General features: G+C 38.8%; 2 protein-coding genes across 4 annotated transcripts; both read right to left on the reverse strand.

Annotated features, from left to right (window-relative positions):
• Window positions 1-435: 435 nt before the first annotated feature.
• On the reverse strand, window positions 436-12,227 carry LOC137730493 (histone-lysine N-methyltransferase ASHH2). 3 transcript variants are annotated; one of them, XM_068469497.1, is made up of 19 exons: window positions 11,905-12,227; window positions 11,695-11,755; window positions 8,404-11,534; window positions 8,055-8,202; window positions 7,496-7,662; window positions 7,218-7,294; window positions 6,641-6,772; window positions 6,439-6,555; window positions 5,712-5,804; window positions 5,490-5,567; window positions 5,127-5,183; window positions 3,616-4,360; window positions 3,474-3,529; window positions 3,111-3,190; window positions 2,894-2,976; window positions 2,691-2,770; window positions 2,411-2,490; window positions 2,031-2,076; window positions 436-1,859 (listed from the first exon to the last, which is right to left on the reverse strand). In XM_068469497.1, the coding sequence occupies exons 3-19, from the start codon at window positions 11,531-11,533 to the stop codon at window positions 645-647; spliced, it is 6,384 nt and encodes a 2,127-aa protein (XP_068325598.1). In that variant the 5' UTR covers window position 11,534; window positions 11,695-11,755; window positions 11,905-12,227; the 3' UTR covers window positions 436-644. The 3 variants fall into 3 exon arrangements, with proteins under 3 accessions (XP_068325598.1, XP_068325584.1, XP_068325590.1); XM_068469483.1 differs by having other exon boundaries at window positions 8,055-8,262; XM_068469489.1 differs by lacking the exon at window positions 11,695-11,755 and having other exon boundaries at window positions 8,055-8,262.
• A 796-nt stretch (window positions 12,228-13,023) lies between these two features.
• On the reverse strand, window positions 13,024-15,687 carry LOC137736007 (probable indole-3-pyruvate monooxygenase YUCCA10). Its single transcript, XM_068475374.1, has 4 exons — window positions 14,977-15,687; window positions 14,633-14,866; window positions 13,312-13,434; window positions 13,024-13,197 (listed from the first exon to the last, which is right to left on the reverse strand). Exons 1-4 carry the CDS (start codon window positions 15,685-15,687, stop codon window positions 13,024-13,026), a joined length of 1,242 nt encoding a protein of 413 aa, XP_068331475.1.
• Between the last annotated feature and the right edge of the window lie 11,338 nt (window positions 15,688-27,025).

The following is a 27,025-nucleotide window of genomic DNA, read 5'->3' on the forward strand; positions in this document are numbered from 1 at the left end:
ATTTGGAAAATGGAGAAAAACGTCGATCAATGATGCACCAGAGTTGCAGTATTTGCATTCATCGAGCAATGAAGATTGATAAGTGATGAACAACATGATTTGATTAGGAATACCGCCACCTCAAGAATTAATCATTCGATGTTCGACAAATAAAAGCTGAACACAATTCACCTAACCGGATAAATGAATCAAAAACTCAAAATTTTGACTCTACTCTATAAGTCCCCACAGAGACAGAGACTTGTAATAAGATCACAGATCATGATTAGAGACAAACTTGATGGACAACATTAATAAAGTCTTCATAATCTTAAAACGTTATTCAGAAATCATATCAGTATTGTTCTGGTAACACCAGAAAACGCTAAAGATCGAAGGCCATGAAGCTCAGCTTGGAGGCCTAAAACAACGAGGCCGAGTACAAAGAAAGCAATAAATCACAATGAGAATGTTACATAAATTAAAAATATCAGTATCTGTACGAGCACATGACCATACGGGAGCAATTTTTTTCATTCGAAGACTTGAATATCGAATAAAATTTCAATTAAATAAACCCGAAAAGGGAAAGTAAAGAATTGTGGAAAACATATGAGGTATAAAGCAAATAAGCTAAGCAGCCTCATCCTATGAAAGAATGTTGATCAATGGTGGTGTGAATGCTGACTGGCATTATTTCCAGCTCTCTCAACCCTATGGCTTAAATCCTCTGCATAAAATGAACTTGTATGCTCATTTGCTACATTTCCTACGCCTATGCTGCTGTTCGCTCCACCCTGGGAGTTGTTTCCGTTGCACCCCCACCCGTTTCTGTCGCCGAAAGATGGGGGTCCAAATTTTGTATTAATATTATTATCATTATTATGATTCCAGTACTTCTGCTGCTTGAAGTATCTCCTTCCCAAATCATTCGAGAATTCTCTCGGCCGCTTAGATGCACATTGGTTGTTTACGCATGGAATGTTAAACTCTGCCTGATTGGCACCAGTTGTGCTAGGAATGCTATCATTAGAGTGAGAAATTGCAGGAACACACCTGTCATGTTGTCCTTCTGCAGGCTGACTAACTGCCACATGATTGATGGGATGAGAAGGTGAAGGGCCTTTCTTGTGACGGGGCACCGAGGGTAATGGTGGGAAAGGAAGAAAAGGTATCCCAGGAGCAAGATGGGGTGTCCCATATTGCTGCATGACACACAGTGGAATTCCGTACGAGATGGGTAAGCGAGAAACAAATTTCTCCTGTGGATGCCCTATCACTGGAGCAGCAGGACACTTCAAAGGACAAAATGATGACGAAGCAAAAGATGAAATTGCAGGGGCATCAAACCCAGGAGGAAGATCGTCGAGGTTCATCTCTGTTCCATCATTTTTCTGACAGTTACCATGCACACTGCTGGAACAAGTTCCATCTTCTCCACTCACCCTCTGGATATGCAATGATATTTCACCTATCCCAGGCAATGGACTAGGTGCTAACTGTCTATGCAATCCAGACTCGCTCTTCTGTTCTTTGTTCTGAAGTAAACTTGAATCTGGGTCTGCTGGTTGATCCCATCGGCTTTTACGCTTGCGAACTTTTGTCTCACTGGTAGGGCAACCACCCGTACAAGGTGCAGAAGAGACCTCCTGGAAGCCAGTACTCACAGAAGTTGTTGAAACCATTGATTGTTTGGAACTATCTATAGCTTCAGTAGACCTTCCACCTTGATCACGCCAATCATCATGTGATGGGGAAAGTCTGTTGGAGTTTGAACCTCTGTTAAATTCCATCTTGCTATCAACCCTGTCTATGTAGCTATGTCTTCTGAAAGGTCTAGGAATCCACTTGTCTCGAAAATTCCGTGCTATTTGGTGGACCTGTATAATCCTCAACTGATTCAGACTCAGAGGTTATATTCATTCGTCCATGTATCATGCACCAACATATGACAGAGAACATCAAATGAAGCCTGCCTAAGCAACTATTTCAATAAAAAGGATAACAAAATAGGTGATCAAGTAATCTACACAGATTTTTCAAAACTAGACCTGTCTGTCTTCGTGTTCTGTCAGTGACAGCATTGACTCCATAAAGCTGCAGAGAAACACAATTATCAGGAAATAAGCAATATTTTTAAATTTGAGGACTGATATCAATTTGCAGGAAAAAAAATTGAACAGCTGGAAGTGTTCAACTGAGTGAAGGTCTTGGGACCAAATATATTCCCAAACATGTAATAATATCAGAATTGCTTCTCTACATAAACAGCAAAGCAACTAGAAAACCTTTTCGAAACGATGCCATCAGTTAAATCTAAAACCAACTTCCAGTGTCAAACTCAAACAGTGCACCCCAACAAAGGAGAAGAAAGGAGCAACGTGATTATAACAAATCAATAACCAAATTTAACGACGAAACAAATAATTACCTCTCCATTCCAGCGCAGGGAGGACCTCCAGTAATATGCTCTGATGTAAGTATCTGCCTCATAGCTAAATACTCTAGGACCTGCGAAAATAATATTAGTCAGCTGAATACCAAAATATTGACAAAGAAATGTTCTCTTTATCACATTTTTCTTGAATCCCTGAAGGCACTCTCTCTCTCTCACACACACACACACAGAGCTAATACTTGAAACACGGGCAATTTTACAGCTGGAGTTAAAAAACACAGTATATAACTAAAACAGTTTCCAGTGCACACACCTTCAGAAGCTTCCGAAGGATTGGTATCTTTTTGAAGTCTTCTCTGTATTTTTTCATTATGTTGTGTAGCATTCTCAAACCTAACAAAAAAAAAAAAATATTCAACTATTGGAAGCAAATGGGGCAGCAATAAATTAATTCATTTGATACCGACAAAAGGGGAAACAGTTAGCATGCTATGCGACAAAAAGGAGGGTACACACCGTTTTTATTTATTACATCAATCAAAACCACCCGTGACTTTGTTTTCAAAAGCGCATCAAGGATCATAGAAAGATCTCGATTGCTGCAAAAAAGGAAAAAAGACTTTAATGGAGAACTGTTATCTACAAACTTCACCTCAACGACAATAAATGAAGCTTGAAAAGTGGCTAATATTACAACAAAGGCAACAATATGAAGTAAAAAGTTTCAAAATACCTCTGAATTACTTCACCACTGCCACTGTCACCAGATACAGCAGTAAGGATCAGAAGCTTCAAGTAGCCCTTAGTGGAATCCTGTAAGAAAATACCATGCATATATAAACTACCAATATAAGAAAAATTATGTAGTAACAAAGGAGAAAAAGCTGTCAATGGTAAATGCTTCAAAATTGACATTGAAAAGAAAATGGGATGCAGCGTGCTCAGTAGCAGAGACAGAACAACACACATGATTTGAGTAAAATAGCCAACCAATGAAAGGTCTATTATGATAAAATACAGGCCCATAAGAGAATGGAATAAATGTGACAAGGAATCCACAAAATGAAGCACATTAGCTTCCATTGCTACCACTTACTTTCCGTTTATTTATCCCTCCGTCGCCATCCAACAGCTCGTTAAGCTTCTCCTCAACTGCAACCATTTGCATCAAGCCTCAATCAATCAACGAATCCCTTAATTCTAACTCTAAATAAAACAAGATGAAAAAAATCCCTAACCTGAACCTTCTGTTAATCGTTTGGGTTTGATAGATAGCACGTGAGATTTGGTGGCTGCCACTTGAATTTTGTTACCACTTGGGGTAATCTTCACTTTGCTTTTCTTCACAAAACTGGTTGATTTGGAAGTTTTCACATTAGAACACACTTTGGAAGGAACCTGTCCAACTTCAATTGTACCAGACTTGGACTTCCTGTTACTGTCAGTGCCATCAGATAACGATTTGCCAAGCACTTTTATTGGAGTAGTCTCTAGTGTTTCAGAGGAGTTTGAGGATTTTTCTGTAGTCTCCTTTTCCCCCAAAATTTCCTGCTCAATAGCAGGTATGGGTACACTAGTTACATCTTCTCTTTGTTGGAAAGCTTCAACTGGTTGGACAGAAGATGGTTTCTGTCTTGAGTGATTCAATTCCAATGAATCGTGTATGTGAGAAACAAGTGAATCAGATTGATTCAAGGACTCCTCTCTTTGTGTGGTAAACTCCAATTCCCCAATAGAAACTGTTGTATTATCAATTACTTTATTTGCAGGCAACGTATTGTCAGACCTATCTTCAGATACACCATCTTCTGGGATCATCACGGGCTCCATATATTCTTCATCTGAATCATCTTGAACAATGACTTCGGTATCAAGAGGATCACCACCTATGTAACCCCGACATTGAGATGAACCACAGTGACATTTTTTGGCAGCAGCTCCGAAAACCCTTACATAGTTGTAGTCAAATGTAACCTCTTCACCCTGAAATATAATAATATGGGCCAATATATACAGAACGACGATTATCAACACACAGCAATGAAAAAGAAAAAATATAGCTAAAAATAACAGCTTCAAAAGCAAATGCAGGGAAACAGGCTGCTAGACATAACTCAAAAATTCAAGGCTATTTTGTTTTCCCTTTGGATTATTTTAATTCTAGATCCTTTTTTTCACTTAAATTATATCTAGAGAACACTAGTAATGGGACACTTGCAAGTTGCAAGTCCATCGAAAAGGTGGATCAGTCTCCAACGGTAAAGGGATAACTACATGATTTGGCAAATGGCCACCATAAAATATACTCTTTCCAGACAACTGGATTACACTCAGGACAAGCAATAAAACTGTCAATTGTGTAAGAGCCATTAATGAGTCGACAAGGGTGCTGAAATAATAAATTCTCCAAGAGGTGACCAGTAAAAACCTTTAACCTAAAATTACATACCAGTGTAGATCTGGATTAATTTCATGAATAGCATGTTTATGAGTAGAAATGATAGTAAAGTCCTTAAAATGTACAGCATATACACTACCCTGACCTAGGTCAACCTTCTATGTCATACAGATCCAAAACAGAAATGTCAGGATATGCCTGTCCTATAGATGAATAAATCAGAAACTCAAAACTGATTTTTCCAGCTCATAAAGGGCCGTAAGCCATGTGACTTGCAGTTATGACTAATGGCGCAATTCAAGCATTCAAAACATTAAAGAGATGAAAGTAATTCTTGAAGGTGCAAGCTACCTTCTTTATATCTCTCAATGCAAATAGTCCTATACAAATCTCTCCATTCACCATCCACTGTTGACAATAGAAATAAAAAAAAGTTAAAGATTATGAAGAAACGAGTAAAAGTAAATCAAAAGCGAGCAGCTTCCCAAGGATTACACTTAAGCAGCCAGCATGTGAAGGAGGTCGTGTAATACATTACAAAAACAAGAAAACAAAAAATGAAAGCCAAATTTTAGATATAAGTGCCCATGGCAATAGGATAACCGAAAGGGTGCTTCCAAATTTCATGTACAAACCCCTGCCCCTAAACTTTACAGTCCTTACAATAGCTTGTACATACACAAAAGGAATGTAATTGCAAAAAAGCGACTTCACCTTTTCTGTGCGACAATTAGGCTCACAACTATGGTTAATGAAACGCCCCAAATTTCCCTTTGCACATGCATCTATTACCTGAAATAAAAGAGCACTCATGAATATCAATATAAAATGCAACATTTTAGCAAGTTAAACTTCCACGCTGATTGCAAGTTTGCTGATAAAATATCAGAAGGAAAAGGTAAATGTGAGGATAAATCAGGAAAAAGTTACACAAACCTCACTGCCATTCAATGTCATGAAGTAGAAATGTCGGTGACCCTTCACAGCATACTCTTTTTGTCGTGCCTCGTAAGAATTTGTATCAAGCACCTGCTTGGACGATGTAGTCAGAGATCTTAGATACAGATAAACATGCATAACACAAGCATGCCATATAAACATACATAAGACAAGCATGCAAACACACACAATCAAAGTTCAAACACTGAAACCAACAATTAGAGCAGAAAAATTAAAACCACCGTGGAATGTTTTAATGCTTTTGCCATAATCGAATCTCACTTTGTTTTTCTTTGCATTACAATTACATAAGCCCTTACAGGACTCCACCAATCCTCATAGATATGTATTAGAATTTCTTCTTATAAATCACTTCAAGATCAGCACTCTCTGCTGAACTGAAGGTAAAAAAAATAAGCTTTGTGCCTTATTTTGTCTTTTTTTTTTCTTTCTTCACATTATCTCATAACTTAGTGAGTTTTCTTATACTCTAGAATCCTGCACAGGCAATGCATCCATATACCACAGAAGAGTAATAGAAAAAAAAAAAAACCCTTGAGAGAGATTCAAGTGAGAAGCATACCAAAGATGGGTAAAAACTTAAAACATAAACTTAGCTTTGATTACCAACCAAAGTACCTAAGATTTTAAATACCTACACAAGATTCACAATTGCATAAACTAACCAAACTGAAAAAAAAGAATATAAAGTTTGTCGATTTACCTCTCCAACATATTCAATAAGAAATTGCCCTTTACATATATCCTCAAGCAACCTGAGGCCAAAACCCTTCTTTCCACTTCGAAACTTTTCTAGTTTGGCGTATCGGCGTTTTTGGAACTGTAAGCAAATATATTAACAAAAACATTCCATATATACAACAAGGCAACAACACAAATTTTTCTATAAGAAAAATAAAAAATACCTGCTGATTTGAACAGAGGTCTCTACATGGACAGGCTCCTCGAACACATTCAATATTAAGAATTCGATTCAGGCAATCATCTCCACAACCCAACTGCCCATCTGAAGGCGGTTTGCAATGGCAAACCATTATCTGAAAATAGAGAAACATAAACAGATTAGGAAAACTATATACGCTGGTTTGAAAATCCATAACTCTTCTCAGATTTTTGCAGCAAACATTACTGATGAAGTCAAATTTATGACTACTAGCCTTGTAGACATCATGTACTTTTTCAGATAACTGATGAAAAGCTTTCAAAATATAGGGTATGTTCAGCGGAATTCAAGTGGCAGTGAGACCCAGGTCAATTTCATATGATAGTTTCTATTCAATCAAGGCTTTGACCAGCAATGTATATGATATTTATCCAAGTGTGAGCCATCCCATACAAAATGAGTCCACTTGTTTCTTATTGTCACAAGGGACATCAGAGGGTTACTCTTTTCCCCTCAAATCTACTCGAACTGACAGCACGACAACAGACATAAAACACAAAAATAATCAGGTTATGAAAAAAATTAAGTCGTGTATAAACCTCATCAATATTCTGAGTTTTACGGCTACGGTGATGGAACTGATTAATTTTTATGCTTGCAACATTCTGTTGGGAAACTGCAAGGCATTGAAAGCAAAAAAAGCATCAGAACTATAACTCAAGTATATGTAAATTTTTTATGTGTGTGAGCGTGAACAAGCAAGTGTGTGTGTGTGTGTGAGAGAGAGAGAGAGAGAGAGAGAGAGAGAGAGAGAGAGAGAGAGCGAGAGAATAAAAGCTGAACCCAATTTATTATATCATAAGTAGACAGCACATACCCGTTGGACGCCGACATTCCAATTCTTTGTACTTTGATCGGGTGACAGATGCATCTTCATCACCTGAGGCATCTGATATATCCAACTCTGCATTAATCTCTGAATTTGACTTCTCTTGAGGGATTGAGCAATCAGCAAAGGCTTCATCCTTGTTATCTTTACAGATCCTTCAAATTGAAATCAAACATTAATAAAATGAGGATAATATTAGACTTAAAGTCCATGAAATAATCTTAAGAACAGGAATCCCATATAATATATTAGAGATTATAACTGTAATAGGAACAAACCACATATTTCTCTACACAACTTATTAGTTGATAAAGTTTAATTACGTCAAGGCACAAAGTAAGGATAGAAAATAAATCGATAAGCATTGCAATCAACAAGAGATATCATAAAGTGTCAAATAGCCACTTAGCCTAATATATTAAACCATTGTTATAAATACAATGTCATCAGCTAAATTCTAATGATCCTACACAAACATTGGAAACCAATAACGAAATATGTATCCTTAAACGGCTTCTACATGATTAAATAAAAATGAATGGCTTACCATGTGCACTTTTGTTCGTCTATAATATCTGCAAGTTCAGCTGGTATATGCCTCCATTTATGACAATCATCACAGAGCACCCAAGCATTACGCGGTGGTAAATACTGCTTATCTATGTCAACAGGTACCATGTCCGAGTTAGGAACGCCTACACATTCAGCATCATTAACAGAGTTGGTTTTTCTATTGTTGTCCACTACGTGATTGCCTACACCATACATGCATGTAAAATCAGCTCAAGCGTGAATATAATAAATATCAAAAATAAAAAAAAGTTGTATGATGAAGAGGATGACATATTAATATATAGAATAGGATAGACATAAACATTTTGTTAACAAACAAGTACCTGATTCTGGGAGATTTGCCACTTTGCATGAAACCTGTTCACCATCAGCCTTTTCCATGACTTTCTTCTTGTTAGCAGACTTTTTCTGGTTTTCCGTCAGTCTATGAGCATTACCCTTCTTGCTCGCTGAGCCACAGGCTCTGGACCTGCCCTTGGGAGGCTTCAGTCCCTTAGATTTTGAGGATTGTGATTTTGATAATCCTAAGCCCACGTCAAGATTGTCTGCACCCACTTCCACCTTAAGAACATCTCCAGAAATTCCATGGTCAGTTTCTCCTGACAAGCGCAGTGCCTCCAAAGATGATTCCTTGTCACTTGATGAGTTGCTCAAAGCATTTGCACAGGTGGATGAAATGTGCATCTCACTAAAAGAAAAATCCAGATTTTGCCTGCATCCATCTTGTTCTGATTGCATTTCTTTATTCAAGCTTGCTGGACACAGTTTACCACCTTCCCAAACACAATTTTTTGCATGAGGGACTTTACGCTTCTCATTCCCTCTCTTAGTGCTAATAAAGTCTCCAGAAGCAGCCAAAACCTTGTCAGAAGTTAAAACATCACCATGAGAATCTTCTTGCTGTCTTGCCTCAACATCTGCATCTGGAACGATATTGATAATTTCAGAATCAGGTGAAGTTCCAGGATCTGTAAAGCTAGTCCCAAATGATCCTCCTGAAGATACAGCAACTGTATGAGATGAAACCCCACGATAGTTATCAATCACATCGTCGGCTGAATTCTCTGTGAGAACAACACTCTCCAAGTCCTTATTAGCCAGATCAACATGCAGAACAGGAGCATTCAGATAAGTTCTATCCTTCCCAACAGTCGTTTCTTTTCTCCAATTGCCCTCATTTCCATCCCCTTTTTCAACAGAATTTGCAGATGCAGAGGTATCAACAACCTCAGGTACTGTGATGTAGAGAGAACTATTACAAAATTCTTTCCCCACTTTAACCTTCAAACGAACATGGTTAGTTGAAGCATTGCCCTTGCCCCTTGACCTTTGTGAATTTCCACCAGCACCACTCTGATTCCGTTGTCCACTTCTTTGTCCACTCCTTCGTTTCTGCGATACTTGACTCTTACCTTGACTGAGCTCAAGCCTGTTACTCTCTTCAAAAGATTGTGTTACACTCCCTAATAATCCCCATATAGAAGAACGAGCTGGTTTGGAAAGGCAGCTTCTCTTCCTTCCAGCAGCCTTGAAGACAGTTTCAAGGCTTCCAAGTGGTTGCAACTCTTTAGATGTGCTTCTGCCTTTCCTTGGAGCCCTTTTCGTGTTAGTCTTGCGGCTTCGGCCACTCCTTCGAGAAGACAATGCTACAATGTCAGGAAATTTGGTTTTAGAAACACAATCAACTTTGACATTATCAATTCCTTCTTGATATTTCTCCCCAGAACAGTCCAATGAAATGCTAGAATCAATATTACCAGGGGAATCATTATCTGGCACATCCACGCTCTCAGAAGAGCCATTTTTGACAATATCAAAACATTGAAACAGTTTCAAAGAAACGGACTTCTCATGAACATCGTTGGGGGATAGTCCACCAGAACCTTCCTTCAGATTGGAAACTTTTTCCTCCATTACTGATATCTGGGTGCCAATTTCAACCTTCGTGTCGGTTGTAGCATCACTTTTCTGTTCCAAAATGTCTGATACCCTTTCAGCAGACGCAAAATCAATAACCTTATCGTTCCTCTGACCATTCTCTTGGGTGCAAACCCTCAGCGAATCTGACACATCTGAACCTTCAAAGGTCCTCTGGCAACCCTTTGGAGGCCATATTTGATTAATATTGCTTTTCATATCAACAACCATATCAGTACAGAGCCCATTGACGCTGTTATTGGCAACCCCTAAGGTTTGACATGACTGCATAGAAACAGAGTTCTCAATATTGCAGTTGGAAGCTATTTCGGAGGAACCTTCCTTAGAATAGTAGACATTAACTTTTACAGGAGACATCTGGGTGAGAATGACAGCCTCTAAATCTGTCATAGAATCACTGTTTTTTTCCAGAATATCCATAGACCTCTCTACCAAGGAACCGTCAGCAATTTTATCACTACTCTGATCATTCTGTTGGGCACAACTACTCGGTAAATCAAGTATATGTAAATCTTCCAAGGCTCTCTCCAAACCTTGCGAAGGAAATATTTGAGTGCATGTATCAACATTACTTTTCATCTCAACAACCTCTGCAGTCCCTTCAGGAGAGAGGCTGCTCGGACCATTAACACCATTATCATCCATCTGTTCATTCTTATTGTCACAATTAGTCACCAAACCACATGCGTATGATACTTCTGAATGCATCCCAACATCCCGTACAGGTGATGTCTTGCTGCACAAATCAGCTTCTATCCCACCAGAAACAACACTCTCCTCATATGCAGCTTCCAAAGAGGGACCCGCTAAGATGTTGAAACCCTTTTCTTCTGTATGGGGACTACTGCAAGCTTCCATCTCTGCTAGTTCTGAAGGAATTTCACCACCCTGCAAAGGAGATACTGGTTCACGATTATCATTCTTTATCTCAAGAGAAATGTCACCTTTCTCTTCCGTAACTTCCATAACCTCTTTAGAATAAAGACCACTAACACTCTTATCATCTCTCTGCTCATCCTGTGGGACACCGTCTCCTGATGAACCAGTCTGACATATGACTTCCAAGGGGATTTCACAGTCCCCAACTGAAGCTGCAGATACATCCTCAAGTTCAGGCCCACCTTCCTTCAAGCATGTCCCATCAGTTTCCCTATTGGAACCATCAACATTACTCTGACTCTCAGTCGAGCAACACCTATTGAGCCTCCACTCTCTGCTCAACCTACTTCGCAGATCCAAATCATTGGCATTCTCACTCTCACCAACCAAACCATCTATATCAACCTTGCATGACTCTGTAACCTCACCAGAGCTCACAAAACCAGCATTATCATTCCTAGACAATCCCAGAGCCCCATCTGGCACACTGGCATGGTCAACATCAGAATCAAGTAAAGGCTCCGAGCAGGATGGCTGCTCAGAAACAGATTGCACCAAGATCTCCGAGCCCATCTGCTGCTCGGTGACAGGCTCAGGCAAAAGACCCTCGACCAAAACCGAATTTCCACAAGCCATCCTATGTTAAGCAAATTTACCCATTAACTCAAACACTGCAGTAAGCACATATGATCAACAACAACAAAAATTTAACCCCACAAAAAATTACTCCCGACCCAATACAATGCACTTCAAAATCAAACCCTAACTCTGCCTTCCATTCCCAATTAAAAAATTACCTTCGCCAAAGCAGTCCGGACACAGAGAGAAAACCCTAAAATCGCATTCCCTTGACTTCCTCTGCTCAATTAAACCCCAAATCTCAAAATTGGCGAAGTAATGCAACACACTCAATACAAATGCTTAAACAAATCCACATATATACAAACACAAAAATTAACCCACATTAATAAAAACAAAATTACAGCAAAAAAAGGATAATCACAAACCTGTGCAGGAAGAAGAGACTGATACACGAAAGACGCCTATTTTCTTCAATTACTACAAAATTCGGATTTTCTTTTTTTTTTTTTCTGAAATTTTTGTATCTTCGTTTTCGTTTGGGAGAGAGAGAGAGAGGGGTCGGTTGGTGGTGGAGTTACGGAGGAAGAAAACGGTTTACAGGGGAAAAAGGAAAACCAGATAAAACAGGAGAGGAGAGGGAGGCTCCGACCTGGAGGACGGCTTTTTATCAATTTTGATGGACGGTTTTGCCCCCTATACGGAAAATACCTTCTCGTTTTATTTTTTTCTTCTCCAAGGGTTTCCTTTTCCAATTGGTAAAGAATTTGTGGGATTGGAAAATGTATATATAGACGGAGAAGGAAAGAAAGCTTTTATAATATCCAAATTATTCTTCAATCATTATGATTTTACAGAATATATTTTAATACAACTAACACAATCCGACCTGAATATTTACGTGAACGTCAAAGTCAAAATGTGTTAAACGACACCCAAAGAGCGATGAAGATTTAATGTAAGAGTGAAGTGTAAAAACTAAAAAGTACGAATAAATTAAAGTAAGAGTATAAAAATAGAGTAAAAGAGAAGAATATAAAATAAATCAGTTAGAGTAGGGTGCGTAAAGAGTGCACTGAATTATTAAATAAATGTATGTAATGGAAACTAGAGATATCCAATTGACGTTAAAGCATCAAGATTTATAGCGGAACAATACTACTGTAATAATCTGAAGATATTAATTACAATTTACTAAGAATAATTCCTGCACTAATAAGAGAAGATTATACTACCAAGTCTCGACGTCTATCTTACTAAATCCTAGAGAGGCGTAATACAAAATGTATGATTGTGCGAAAATAAAGATTTTAAGCCGTCTTGTCAACCTTTTTACAAAGTATCAGTTATAACCCTACTTAAATTAAATTAAAGAAAAACAAAATTAATTAAAAAGGGAAAATGCATACATTTTTATCATTAAACAACTACAACATAAAGCAAAGATTACCCAACGTTTCAACACAGCAGAGACCCTTCTGGCTTCTAGTACTTTAGCACTAAGAAAATTACAGACTCAAACATTTTACTAGGGATTTTAGCACACATTATTTCTGTGCCATTAGGCTATAGATATCCTCGGCCACAGCCGTTGAATCCTTGAAAATCCCCGGCAGTCCATTCCCTGCTAATCCAACACAGTAAACTCCCTTCTCGCCCTTCCAGTGGTTTGGATAATTTCCCTTAGGCTTTCCATCGTCATTAAGGAGGTACTTATAGTCCTACGTCCACAATTAGAAAATCTTCATGTTATATATATACACGCGCACGCACATATGACTATCTAACTACGAATTAATGAAAAGTAATTAGTACTAATGTCGACCACTAATCACCTTGAGCCACTTATGTGCTACACTTTTATAACCAGTTGCCAACAGAATGGCATCAAAACTCTGTCGGGCCCCGTTGTTGAATTCAACAGAGTTGGAGTTTATCCTCACTATTCCTGGAAAAACCTGTCAAATATTAAGAACAAATTAAATTAGGGATTAATCGTAAGAACTAACTTGCCATGGTTAGTAACGCTTAGGTAACAGTAACACTGGTAAAGTAACATAAACAAGTAAAAAGGCAAGAGCTAATTTGGATCGATAAAGCTATACATATAATATAGAATTTGTGGTGTAGTTTAGTTTTTATTTTCCGTTTTTAGGGTTTACAAATACAAAATTAAAAATTCCTCCAACCCTACTTTCATCTTAACTTGTCAACACATCCATAGGCATGCATGTGTGCAGTTACAAGTAAAACTTAAAGTTGTCTTTGAACAACAGTTATAAAAATTTAATACACACTGTTTTAAAAATCTCTAGCTATAGGTGTCTAGATGCTAGGTGGCTCGCTACCGTCCTCTTAAGTTTTTTAAAATTAAGAAAGTGCACCTAGACTTGTCTAAGCACTGGCATAGGCGTGCCTAGGTTGCGATTCTCACTTAAACAAACAATAGAAAACTTATATTTTGCATTTTATTTTTTCAATAAAAATTGTAAGAAACTTGTTGAATATTTGGATACTTTATCATTTGTATATTATATCCCAAATTCCCAATACAATTACGTATTTTTTAAATATAAGTAGACATTTATTTATATGGTATATAATCAGTTTAACTCAAATAAAATAAAATAAACCGCCTAGGCCCCCACCTAGACACTTAGGCGCTAGACCCCTGCATGCCGCCCGACTAGCACCTATTGTAAATATATAAGTGTGCATAAATGATTGTACCGAAATATATTCAATTGACTTGTTTGTATAGAAATGCATGTAGCTAAATGTTTGTCCTGAAATGTTTGTATCTAAATATTTGTACCAAAATATATTATAATGAATTAGTGTACCGAAATGTTTGTACCAAACTATATTATAATTGATTTGTGTACCTAAATGTTTGTACCGAAATATATTTTAATGAGTTAGTGTACCTAAAAGTCTAAATATATTATAATAAATTAGTGCAAACATAGAAAAAGAAAAATTATAAAAATTAAATAAATAAAATGACATGGAATATAAACTTTGGCTTTTAAATAGAACCAAGCGTCTAAACTTACTTTTGAATTTACTAGGCATTAATCTAAACTTCTTCTTATTTAGAGATTGAAATATAGATTTCTATAATATAAAATAAAAATAAAACAAAAAACTGAAAACCTTGATCTGTTTGGATCGAATTTTGTTGATGGTTCCACGATCAATCACTGGAGTCTTTCCAGTAAGTGCTTTAAAGAGAAAAGGGCCTTGGTCGGGGTGATGAATGCCATAGCTGGACAAATCCTGATACCTAAACTTGGCAAGGAATAAGACAAACTTGTCCACTATTTTCACTGGCAAGTAATCCAACAGAAGCATTCCTATAGCTACCATCTCTTTGCTGAGGACATGAATCTGCATGCAACATCACCCAACACATAATTACAATTATATATATATATATATATATGTATGTATGCATGTATGTACGTGGACACACACGCAAGAGATATATGTGTTCTTACTTGGCTTCTAATAACAAGGGATGCATGCGCTCCATTGTCGGCAAGGTCGTTGCTGATTTCCATACCAGAGTTTCCACAGCCAATGACCAAAACTTGTTTGTCTTTAAAACTTTCCCCGTTCTTATAGTCGCATGCATGAACAACTTTTCCTGTGAATGACTCAAGTCCAGGCAAGTCCGCCGGAATAATAGCCTGGCTATTTTCTCCTGTTGCGACAACCAAGAAATCTGAAGAGTAGTACTCGTACTGGTCCGGACCAGTCACTTTCACCTTCCATATCTCCTCATCTTCATCGTAAACAGCAGAATCCACATGACGACAGTAACGAGGGTTCACGTTAAACCGTGAGACATACTCATCTAAGTAGGCGATGAAATCGTCTTTGGACATGAAGGTGGAAGTCCTGAAGGAGTGTGGCATGAGAGGCAAAGAGCAGTACCCCTTTGCTAAGTGAAGATTGAGACGATCGTAGGACCGTTTCTTCCAAAGGGAAGCGCAACAGTCTTCCCTTTCAAACACAAGGTTTGGTACTGAGTAGGAGTTGAGCAATGCGGACGTCGCAATGCCAGACGGACCAGCACCTACTATCACAACCGACACATGATGATGATCACTCACAGTATCATTATTTTCACTACTATTAGAGTTACCGTTGGATGAGGCAGAGATGGGAGCAGTGTTTGGACCGTGAAGAGAAGAAGAAGACGACATTTTTGGCACAGCACGAGCTCGAGAAGGAGAAGAAAGACGCAACTAAGAGAAACCCTAGGACCGAAATACAGCTGACAGTATGCCTGGAATAGGAAAGATTTGGAGCGATTACATGCAATAGTGAAAGAATTAAGCTAAGTAATCAAATGAGGCAAGAGAGATCTTAGAAGATTTGGCTTGAGAAATCATCTTCTCTGAAACTATCCAATATTGTATCCAGATCACTATCCAATATTGGAGTGAAGAACTGGACTCAACTTAGCGTACTATATAAGGACCAAGAAGCTGGCTAGGGAATGAAGCTGAAATTAAGCAGATTAAATTATTAATATTTTAAACAAATTAATGCCACCGTTACACCGTCCGCGTGCTTGCAAGGTGTCTTCTCAACGCTCATGGTGACGAAATCTTCATTTGACTATTCACTGGTTACAAGGATTTGTTGCCAACGCTTAGATTAGATTGTTTATTTTATTTTCTTTCCATATATCATATATTTGTTTCTTCAATTAATCAGTTTGCCAATTAGTTAATTGGTCGCTTATTAAGGAAGGGATATTAGGGTTAATTAATTGGTTGCCTTACATAGATGATTTGACACACCTGAGATTTTACACTACGTACAAAAAAAAAAAAACAAGTTGTAATAACCGCATATATATCGTGACCAATATTGCTACCTATCAAATAGAGTTACTCACAGAAAAATCGTGCTTACCAGTCAAACAGTGTCAACTTTGAGCCTAATATGTCGGAGAAAATTATAAAATAAGGAAGTATGAGAATCTCTAGGTTTGGAAAAAAAAACTATACACCGTAATTATAAATGCGTCGAAACTAAAAAGATGAAATACATAATTTTAAATAGTAAAATCTAGGGACGAGATTTCACAGTTTATCGCCGCCATCCTCAAACGGTTGCCCGCCAAATCCCTTGTTCGTGCGTCTGCAAATCCTAGTGCTCACTAATTAAAACCCGAGTTTCTTTCAAGCCCATCTCAAGAAAAATCGATCCCTATTATGATCTAACCTCAGAACGAGCACTAGTGTGATTCTGTCTTGTTGTTGCGACACCCTTTGTCGATGCCCACTTCGCCACTCCACCACCAAAGTTCCAAAACCAACAAAAAAAAAAAAACAGAACTCCAATCAACGCCGCCACCACAACCAAATCCAACAAGAAAAATACAGAACCCCAACCACGGCGAAACCCCAACCACCCCTTCAGATCACACCATGCGTGGAGATCCGCTCCCTCTTCTGCAAAGATCGTTGTCGCCCTTCAAATCTTCAGGCTCGCCCTTCAAACCATAGTTTTACTCCTCCACTTTCTCTCTCCCGCACCCTACTTTTCCCTTTTTAATTTTGATTCAGTTTCTTTTTTAAGTTGTCATATATTTAAACGCACATGGTGTGCGACTTTTATCTAGTATTATTTTAATGTTTATGTCTTTTTTTCCGGGAAAGAATGTTACCGGAAAGTCTGGCCATGTGTGCGAATCATAAGTAGTTACATTTAAAGTTGAAATGGATGCCAACAAATTCCCAACAATATCATAGAAGATACTTTTCTCTCGTGGAAACGGTTACCCTAGTGCCCTAGTGAGATGAATTGCCTTCAAAGAGGACACAAAATGTATTCTAAACTACATATTAATAAAATTTTGTTTATCAACCAAAAACTGATGAAATTACAATTATTCTCTTTTATACATAATTGAAATTACAAGTTTTTTCTATTTTTTTCCTTCCTCACACACATGTAACCATTTATATGATGACCCGTCCCTAATTTTCTATGTAATTTCCTTCCCTGAGTATGTGAATTGACATTTATGCCCTTGTTGGCAAGTGACGTGGACATATTTATTTGCTCTTAAATTATTATTCTCACTATCATTAAATTGTACTCGTTGTTACAAGTGTACGTTAATTTTATCAGTGTTAGAAACACTATTTCAGATAGATTTTCTGTTTTGCTTTTACTGTATGAAATATGAAAATCCTATCATTTCTTTTTTAAAACCGAACCTGTGCATTTTCCTTTCATCCACCAATCAATTTTCTTCCCACTTTCCTGCACCCAATCAAATCAGTCACTCTCTCATCTCTCTCTTCCTTACTGAGCTCTCTCATTTCTGTAGCAACAAAGACCTTATTCAGTCTTCACAGATCAAGCTGCAAGCACCATAACCATACTTTTCTTGACTTCACGAGCACAACCATACCACTGGATCACGAGTTGATCGAGTTTTGGATGTCCAACTCGGAAGGTCCGAACTCAGTGAGTTTGAGTTCAACGTTTTCAGACCGAGTCGAGGAGTTTTGAAGGTCAGAGAAGCTCTCTTACAACTCCCCGAGACTCCTATACTAGTTTTGGTGAGGAGTTGACGTCAAAAACACGAGGTTTCGAAGAGTTGAGTTTTGGTCGTACCTTTCGAGGCATTTTCAAGCCACCTCCGTCTACTTTTTGGACTCCAAAAAGGTATAACGCGATTTTACTCTTCATAAATTTCATTTCCATATACATTTTGTGAAAAATGGTGGAGAAATTAGCAAGTTATGAAGGTTTGAAATTTTACCCAGAAACTGATGAAAATTTCCAGAATCCGGCAAGTTCAGACGGCAACGACCAACGAGGACCACTGAAGAAGACGACAGAATATTCTAACGACGTTAGGTAACGTCGTTAAACTCTGTTTGTACCATACTTGACCAATCCCGAAACTACTAAGCACCGGTCAACAGCATACCGTCAAGGACCCACAAGACTTTTCCTCCAACCAGGAGGCCAATCACAACACGACATAAATCGGTATCAGAAGCCAATCACAGCGCGACACGTGTCGATATCAGAGACCAATCACAACACGACACGTGTCAATGTCAGAACAAAGCTAGAAACTCTCTTCTATAAAAGGGGATCATTCTCCCACAATAATCCCTAATGTCATTTGTACTAAACTATTCACTAGAACTCACTAAAAGAGAGCTTGAACCTATGTATTTGTGTAAACCCTTCACAACTAATGAGAACTCCTCTACTCCGTGCACGTAGCTAATCTAGGTGAACCACATACATCTTGTATTGTTTGCTTCCCTATCTCTATTCATTTACATACTTATCCACACTAATGACCAGAGCAACCTAGCGAAGGTCACAAACTTGACACTTTCTGTTGTACCAAAATCCTCGCCGATTTTGTGCATAAACATTTGGCGCCGTCTGTGGGAATCGTACTTATTCCTACTCTCTCCAGCTTTGTTAAGCCGGTTTCCACCATTCGCACACTTTCTTTCGACCAGGCACCCCTTTCCAACATGGGGAGTAAAGGGAGCCACAGCACGCAGAACGACACCCCCCTCGCACTTTGTGTGGAGCAAGAAAGAATGAACGAAAGAAGTTTGCTCTTCAGGCTAAAGTCGATGAGCTAAAGGCTCTGAACAACAAGATAACAATAAAGAATGAGATTCTCCAAGAGCAACATGAGAAGCTCTTCGGGATGCTCCATGAAGTTAGGCATACTCAAACACACGAACTCATCGCCCCTGGGGAAGTCAACCACCACCTGGGTGCCCCCCCAACACGGGGGATCACCTGCCTTCAACATGGATATCCCTAATGAGAAGCGAGTTACTCATCAAGGTGTTGATCAACATGAGACCTCTCTCGACCCAGCTGCTTCGACCCGAAGCAGGAGAAGTGGAGGAAGGCACTTTCTTGTAGAAGGAGTAGAAGGATCAAAAACCGTTTATCGTGATTGTTGCAACTTCCTGAGGCAACGTCGAAAGAACCCCATCCACATAAGCTCGAAGATCAATGACCCAAGGGTTTTTGAAAGATTCGATCATCTTTCATGCCCCAAGCCAACTACCAATCTAGGGAATGAGCGACATGTCCTAGAGGAATATGAAGGTACAGGGGACTCGGGCGCGTTTCGATAGGCTCGCCCTGGAAGTCAGTACGGTGAGTCCAAAGAAAAATCTTATGCCCTTGATCAAGCTTTCCTACTTCCAAGAGGAGATGAAGACTTACGGAAGAATGATCTAGTAGTACTTAACTCCACTCAAAACCCCCATTGTCCTACAACTCCTTGAGGAAGTAAACATGTTGAAGGCCGAACGTCAGGCCGAAATACCTGACTGGAACCAACCTAGGCCTGGTCCTCTTACAAGGAGGATCCTCGACACCGCCTCCAAGCAAAGACAAAGGAGAAGCTTAGCTTACAACTCTACACTGGAAGGGAGGACCCGATTGAACACCTTAACCTCTTTGAGTCCACCATGGCATACCGGATGTACACTGACGAAGAACGATGTCTTCTCTTCCCCTCTACCCTTTCTAGCGGAGCTCTGAATTGGTATTGCCGTCTTCCACCTGAGACAGCAGACTCATTTGAGGAACTGAGGAAACTGTTTGTCTCTCAACACATCTTCCAGACAGATTGCTTACATTCCGCAGATGACATGTACACTATTCGCCAGAAGCCGGACGAGTCACTATGAAAGTATGCTGGCCGCTTCAGCCATGAGCATTCTCGCTGCGCTGAGGCAGATGACAAGATCGCTCTTAAAACCTTCACGGCAGGCCTACGCGACTGTTTCTTCAAGTACATGATTAATGCTAACACTTGGAAGACTTACTCTGAGGTGATGGCACATGCTTACAACTACGTCTCCGCCGAAGCAAGGACATACCAAGGGAACCCTCATATGGTTAACCCCTATCAACAAGTGGGAAGTGGAAGTTAAGTTCTACAAAGTGAGGAGATCTTGGCCATTCAGACACCCATTGCATCATCTCCTGCCTCATTTAGCTACTCGCTAAGTCACCAAACGTATTTGTCTCTTGGTAAGAAGAAGAATTTTTACTCTCAGCAAGCCTATTACAACAAGAGGGATAAAAGTTCGTATCAATACAACCAGAGGTGAATGTACCGTTGACCATTATGACTATGGGGCCAAGCTTCACTTTTTCAAAGTGGAGGACTGGGTACTGAAGGAAATGCTATTATAAGAAGGCATACATATTACAAATGTTTTGACTCTCAACCACTTGAGATCTTTTGTCACATAAGCCATTGGAAAATGTTTAAAGAATAGGGAATTCAGACAACTTCTTCTGAGTTTTTTGCATTCCTAGCACTAGAACACTTGGTCTACGCTGACCTACCCCTATACTCCAACTCAGAACTTCAACATGCGTACTTTGACACAAAGTATGTGATACTAAGTGTTACAACCAACATGGTTCACATATCGAAAGCATGGATCCCTTCATGCATAGCAAAACATTCATAAGCATCACTCATGTCAATTAACATAAACTACATTCCAACACATTCATACATTCCAACACATCCATACATAAGCCAACTGTGCTTCGAAAGGGTTCAACATACTTTGTGTCAGTTGACATGTAGCCAATTGACATTTGCTACAATGTGCCTCGACACCTTGCCCTTATTCTCACCAACCAAGTGATGAAATGTGAAGAAATAACTCATCTTCATGCCAACAACGAGCTGATGAAATGTATAACATGTACTCTCCTTCATGCCACCAACCAGGTGATGAAATGTACAACCTGTACTCTTACATCATTTGGCAACTTACCACTTATGCCACCAACCAAGTGAAGAAGGAACTCATCTTCGTGCCACCAACTAGGTGATGAAATGTACAACCCGTACTCTAACATCATTTGGCAACTTGCCACTCATGCCACCAACCAGGTGAAGAAGGAACTCATCTTCGTGCCACCAACCAGGTGATGAAATGTGATGAAAGGTGATAAAGGAACTCACATTCGTACCACTAACCAAGTGATGAAAGCAACTTACCATTCATTCCACCAACCAGAAGACGAGTGGTACAACTTGTACATGTGAACTCCTAGCATTCATAAATAATTAAAAATCCTCAAGCTTTACAACTCAACTAGAGGAGCACTTATGCCTAACAAGAGTTATAGTCACCAACAAAGTCTTATTGCAAGCCAACAACGGCTAGTGCATGATATACGAAGATCAAGCTCTTCAACCCTCTTACATCTGCTTTAGACATTTCTCCTCTGTAACAATGCAAACACTACAGCTCATAGAAAGCTTCACACACTCTTGATCAAGACTGTTCGAAGCAAATTCAATTTATATGGTTCATCCAAACCTTCGACTACTACAATGTGTGGCTTGCATCACAATCTCTTGCTCAACAGTGTGGAAGCAAATTTGGTATATGTTGTCTCTCCCACATTTTCAAATTTCTAATTTTCCCAAAAAAAAAAAATTGGGAAATTCAACAACTTCAACAAATGTCAAAAGCCTCACACACTCTTGATCAAGATAGTATGAAGCAAAATCAATTTATAGTACCAACAAAAGCTTCAACAAGTGAAGGGCAACAACAATTCTCAAAAAACTTTACACACTCTTGATCAAGATAGTGTGAAGCAAAATCAATTTATGGTGTCAACAAAAACTTCAACAAGTGAAGAGCAACAACAATTCTCAAAAAGCTTCACACACTCTTGATCAAGATAGTGTGAAGCAAAATCAATTTATGGTGTCAACAAAAGCTTCAACAAGTGAAGGGCAACAACAATTCTCAAAAAGCTTCACACACTCTTCATCAAGATAGTGTGAAGCAAAATCAATTTATGGTGCCCAACAAAGCTTTAACACAAAAACTTTACCTACAAAGTTTCAACATCAAATAAAGCTTCATCAATGGAGAGCAACTACAATTCTCAAAAGCTTCACACACTCTTGATCAAGATAGTGTGAAGCAAAATCAATTTATGGTGCCCAACTAAACTTCAACACAAAAGCTTCACCTACAAAGTTTCAACATCAAATAAAGCTTTATCAATGAAGAGCAACTACAATTCTCAAAAGCTTCACACACTCTTGATCAAGATAGTGTGAAGCAAAATCAATTTATGGTGCCCAACTAAACTTCAACACAAAAGCTTCACCTACAAAGTTTCAACATCAAATAAAGCTTTATCAATGGAGAGCAACTACAATTCTCAAAAACTTCACACACACTCTTGATCAAGATAGTGTGAAGCAAAATCAATTTATGGTGCCCAACAAAGCTTCAACACAAGAGCTTCACCTACAAAGTTTCAACACAAAAGCTTCAATACAAAAGCTTTAACACAAAAGCTTCACCCACAAAGTTTCAACACAAGAGCTTCAATACAAAAGCTTCAATACAAAAGCTTCAACTACAAAGTTTCAACACCAAAGTTTCACCTACAAAGGTTCAACTCTCAACTACAAAGCTTCAACACAAAAGCTTCAACACCAAAAACTTCACCTACAAAGGTTCAACTCTCAACTACAAAGCTTCAACACCAAAACTTCACCTACAAAACTTCAACATCAAAGCTTCACACACTCTTGATCAAGACAGTGTGAAGCAAAATCAATTTATGGTGCCCAACAAAGCTTCACCTACAAAGTTTCAACATCAAATAAAGCTTCATCAATGGAGAGCAACTACAATTCTCAAAAGCTTCACACACTGTTTATCAAGATAGTGTGAAGCAAAATCAATTTATGGTGCCCAACAAAGCTTCAACACAAAAGCTTCACCTAAAAAGTTTCAACATCAAATAAAGCTTCATCAATGGAGAGCAACTACAATTCTCAAAAGCTTTATACACTCTTGATCAAGATAGCGTGAAGCAAAATCAATTTATGGTGCCCAATAAAGTTTCAACACAAAAGCTTCACCTACAAAGTTTCAACACAAGAGTTTCAATACAAAAACTTCAACACAAAAGCTTCACCTACAAAGTTTCAACACAAGAGCTTCACCTACAAAGCTTCAACTACAAAGTTTCAACACAAAAGCTTCAACACCAAAGTTTCACCTACAAAGGTTCAACTCTCAACTACAAAGCTTCAACACAAAAGCTTCAACACCAAAGCTTCAATACCAAAAACTTCACCTACAAAGGTTCAACTCTCAACTACAAAGTTTCAACATCAAACAAAGCTTCATCAATGGAGAGCAACTACAATTCTCAAAAGCTTCACACACTCTTGATCAAGATAGTGTGAAGCAAAATCAATATATGGTGCCCAACAAAGCTTCAACATAAAAGTTTCACCTACAAAGCTTCAACACAAAAACTTCACCTACAAAGTTTCAACACAAGAGCTTCACCTACAAAGCTTCACCACAAGAGCTTCACCTACAAAGCTTCAACACAAGAGCTTCACCTACAAAGTTTCAATACAAAAGTTTCACCTACAAAGCTTCAACACCAAAACTTCAACACCAAAACTTCACCTACAAAACTTCAACATCAAAGCTTCATCCCAAAAAAAAAAAAAAAAAAAAAAAAAAAACATTTTCGAAAATTCAAAAAAAGGAAAGAAAGAAAGAAAGATGAGCCTAGGCCTTCCTTTCTTTGGGCCTAAACAACTTTCATACCAAATATATATGAAGGAGGAATTTTGGGCAACCACTTAGAAAGGAAAATGGTGAAGTTTTTTTTGGAAAATTGCGTACTAGCAAGACACCTCTCTCGACTGGAGACTTGGGGGACTCCTACCATATACCACTACACCTTGGTACTCAGAAATTTCGCGACTACTCAGTGCCTTGGATTTTTCAAGTCCTCAACCAAGAAGTTTTCCTCACTCAAGAAATTAAGGGAGCACTACTTCAACCTACAGGGTCCACCCACGAAGTTTCAACATGCAAACTTCAACAAAATAAAAAATCCAAGCTCAGCATCATTACTCTAATTGAAGAGATCGAGAAGCCTCAACAGCCTTTTGCTAACACCGTTGTCGAAGAACAAAGCTTCGCCATACCACATCTATTACTTTGTCAAATAGCAAAAGTATCTCATATCATCAGGATCGAACATACTCCAGGTTTGACAGACTTATTTTGACCCTCAAATTCTGGAGTCGGCTCGCTCCTTTGGAGGAAACCAGAAAACCCTCCAGCCTAGTTCAAGAATACACCTGTGGAAAGTCAAGTACAACAAAGCACGTGCCGATTCGTCCGTCTTCTCCAAAAACAAGAATACCTCATATCATCTCTTCTCCCTGTTTCTTCTCTTTATCCTTGTTGCTGAATGAGAAACAGGGAGAATGAGTACAATCAACCGGAACCCAAGATCAACTTACCGATCTGAGACTGATTGCTTACCTTGCATGTCACCTCTTTCGGCAGATCTCATCGCTTAGAGACTTGGGGGACTCCTACTATATGGTTTGTATCGTACTTAACCAAACCCGAAACTACAAGTAAGCTTCAAATGAAAATGATACATTACCTTGTGCGTCAACGCCAACTAAAGATACCACTCCTGGATGAAGGAAAAATACTTCCAAGAGAAGATGCCACATCTACTTACAAGACAGAAAAGGCAAGTGAAGGCGACACCACACTTCGGTACTTGGAAGTTTCGTAATTACTCAATGGCTTGGATCTTGCAAGTCCCCAACCGAGAAGCTTCCCTCACTCGGGAACTTAGGGGAACACTGTTTGTACCATACTTGACCAATCCCGAAACTACTAAGCACCGGTCAACAGCATACCGTCAAGGACCCATAAGACTTTTCCTCCAACCAGGAGGCTAATCACAACACGACACATGTCGATATCAGAAGCCAATCACAGCGTGACACGTGTCGATATCAGAGGCCAATCACAACACGACACGTGTCAATGTCAGAACAAAGCTAGAAACTCTCTTCTATAAAAGGGGATCATTCTCCCACAATAATCCCTAATGTCATTTGTACTAAACTATTCACTAGAACTCACTAAAAGAGAGCTTGAACCTATGTATTTGTGTAAACCCTTCACAACTAATGAGAACTCCTCTACTCCGTCGACGTAGCTAATCTGGGTGAACCACGTACATCTTGTGTTGTTTGCTTCCCTATCTCTATTCATTTACATACTTATCCACATTAATGACCAGAGTAACCTAGCGAATGTCACAAACTTGACACTTTCTGTTGTACCAAAGTCCTCGCCAATTTTGTGCATTTATTTAAGGGAATATTCCTGACGGACATTAGGGGTTTACCTGCGCGTGGTAGCGAGTATAGCCATGTCTTAACTGACGTGTGAGGGCGCGTCTGGCCTCCGATTTGCTTTCTGTAAATTTATGTAGGTTCGTGACATCGAGTATATCAATTTCATATATTTAAACCCTAGGTTTTAGCAAACTATGGAGGTTTTATTTAAGTTTCCGTGTATGTGTTTTAATTAATTTAAAAATAGTTCTTTCACATATAGGGGAAACGTATCCCGAGGACTTGAGGGGTCATGCAAGGCTCGGAAGCTACAATCAGACGACGTATTTATGAGTGGGCAATTTGTTTTTATACCTATATATAGTTATAGTTTCCATAAATGCGTATTTACTTCATTTTTACGCTTATATTGCCAAGTATCATTATTGTGATATTACTTGTGATAAATGTTGCTATATGGTTGGGATACTATCATGACATTCATACATATTTGTACATGCTCATCTTGCTGCACCTCGGTGTTAGTACTCCATCAAGGGCCAGGGCCAGTCCTTCAAGTGTATGTTCACATCAACACCATTTGTTCGCCTTGGATCCAAGTTAGGTGCCAGTCTTGTCGTACATATTGCATTAGGCAATTCCGACTCGTATGTGACCGCGCCTCAGCGCCAGTCTTCACATGATCGTAGTACTAGAGCGTATTGATTATACTCAATCCTGTCGTACATGTTGCATTATGAAACTCCGACTCATGTGCTAGCATAGATAGATGAGCAATTGATTATACTTGATTATCACATGATTATATTACTGTGGCATTTGATATATCATGACTTGGCATATGTCTTGCTATATTGTTGTTGTACTGTTATTTACATACTTACGTAGTATGTTTTAAGGAAACTATACTTGTTTTGCAGCGAAGGGTTACTATATTCAAAAATAAAGGTTTTCTTACAAACACTGTTTTGTTGACCCACTCAACTTTGTTTTTCGCCCCTGCATGACCTAGATAGCTGTGCTCTTTGTGGCATTTTTAGGAACCTCCAGCAGTTATGACATTATCTCTATGTAGAAGTATGAACTTATCCACTGTTGTGTAATAAGTGTACTTTAGTTATTTTGACTACTTTACTGTAGCCGTACTGTCTATTATGCTCTAAATAATTATAATGGGTTCTTCCCATGACTGCGCACTTTTTCACTGTTTAGTTTAAATTAGTTCTAGTTTGGTTTTAATTTATTCACTTTTTCACATCACTTACCCTTATGGTTACGTCACCTCACGATGACGGCCAGCATGCTTGGATAGTTGGACCTCC

This window comes from Pyrus communis, chromosome 1 (assembly GCF_963583255.1).
Source record: "Pyrus communis chromosome 1, drPyrComm1.1, whole genome shotgun sequence".
NCBI lineage: Eukaryota > Viridiplantae > Streptophyta > Magnoliopsida > Rosales > Rosaceae > Pyrus > Pyrus communis.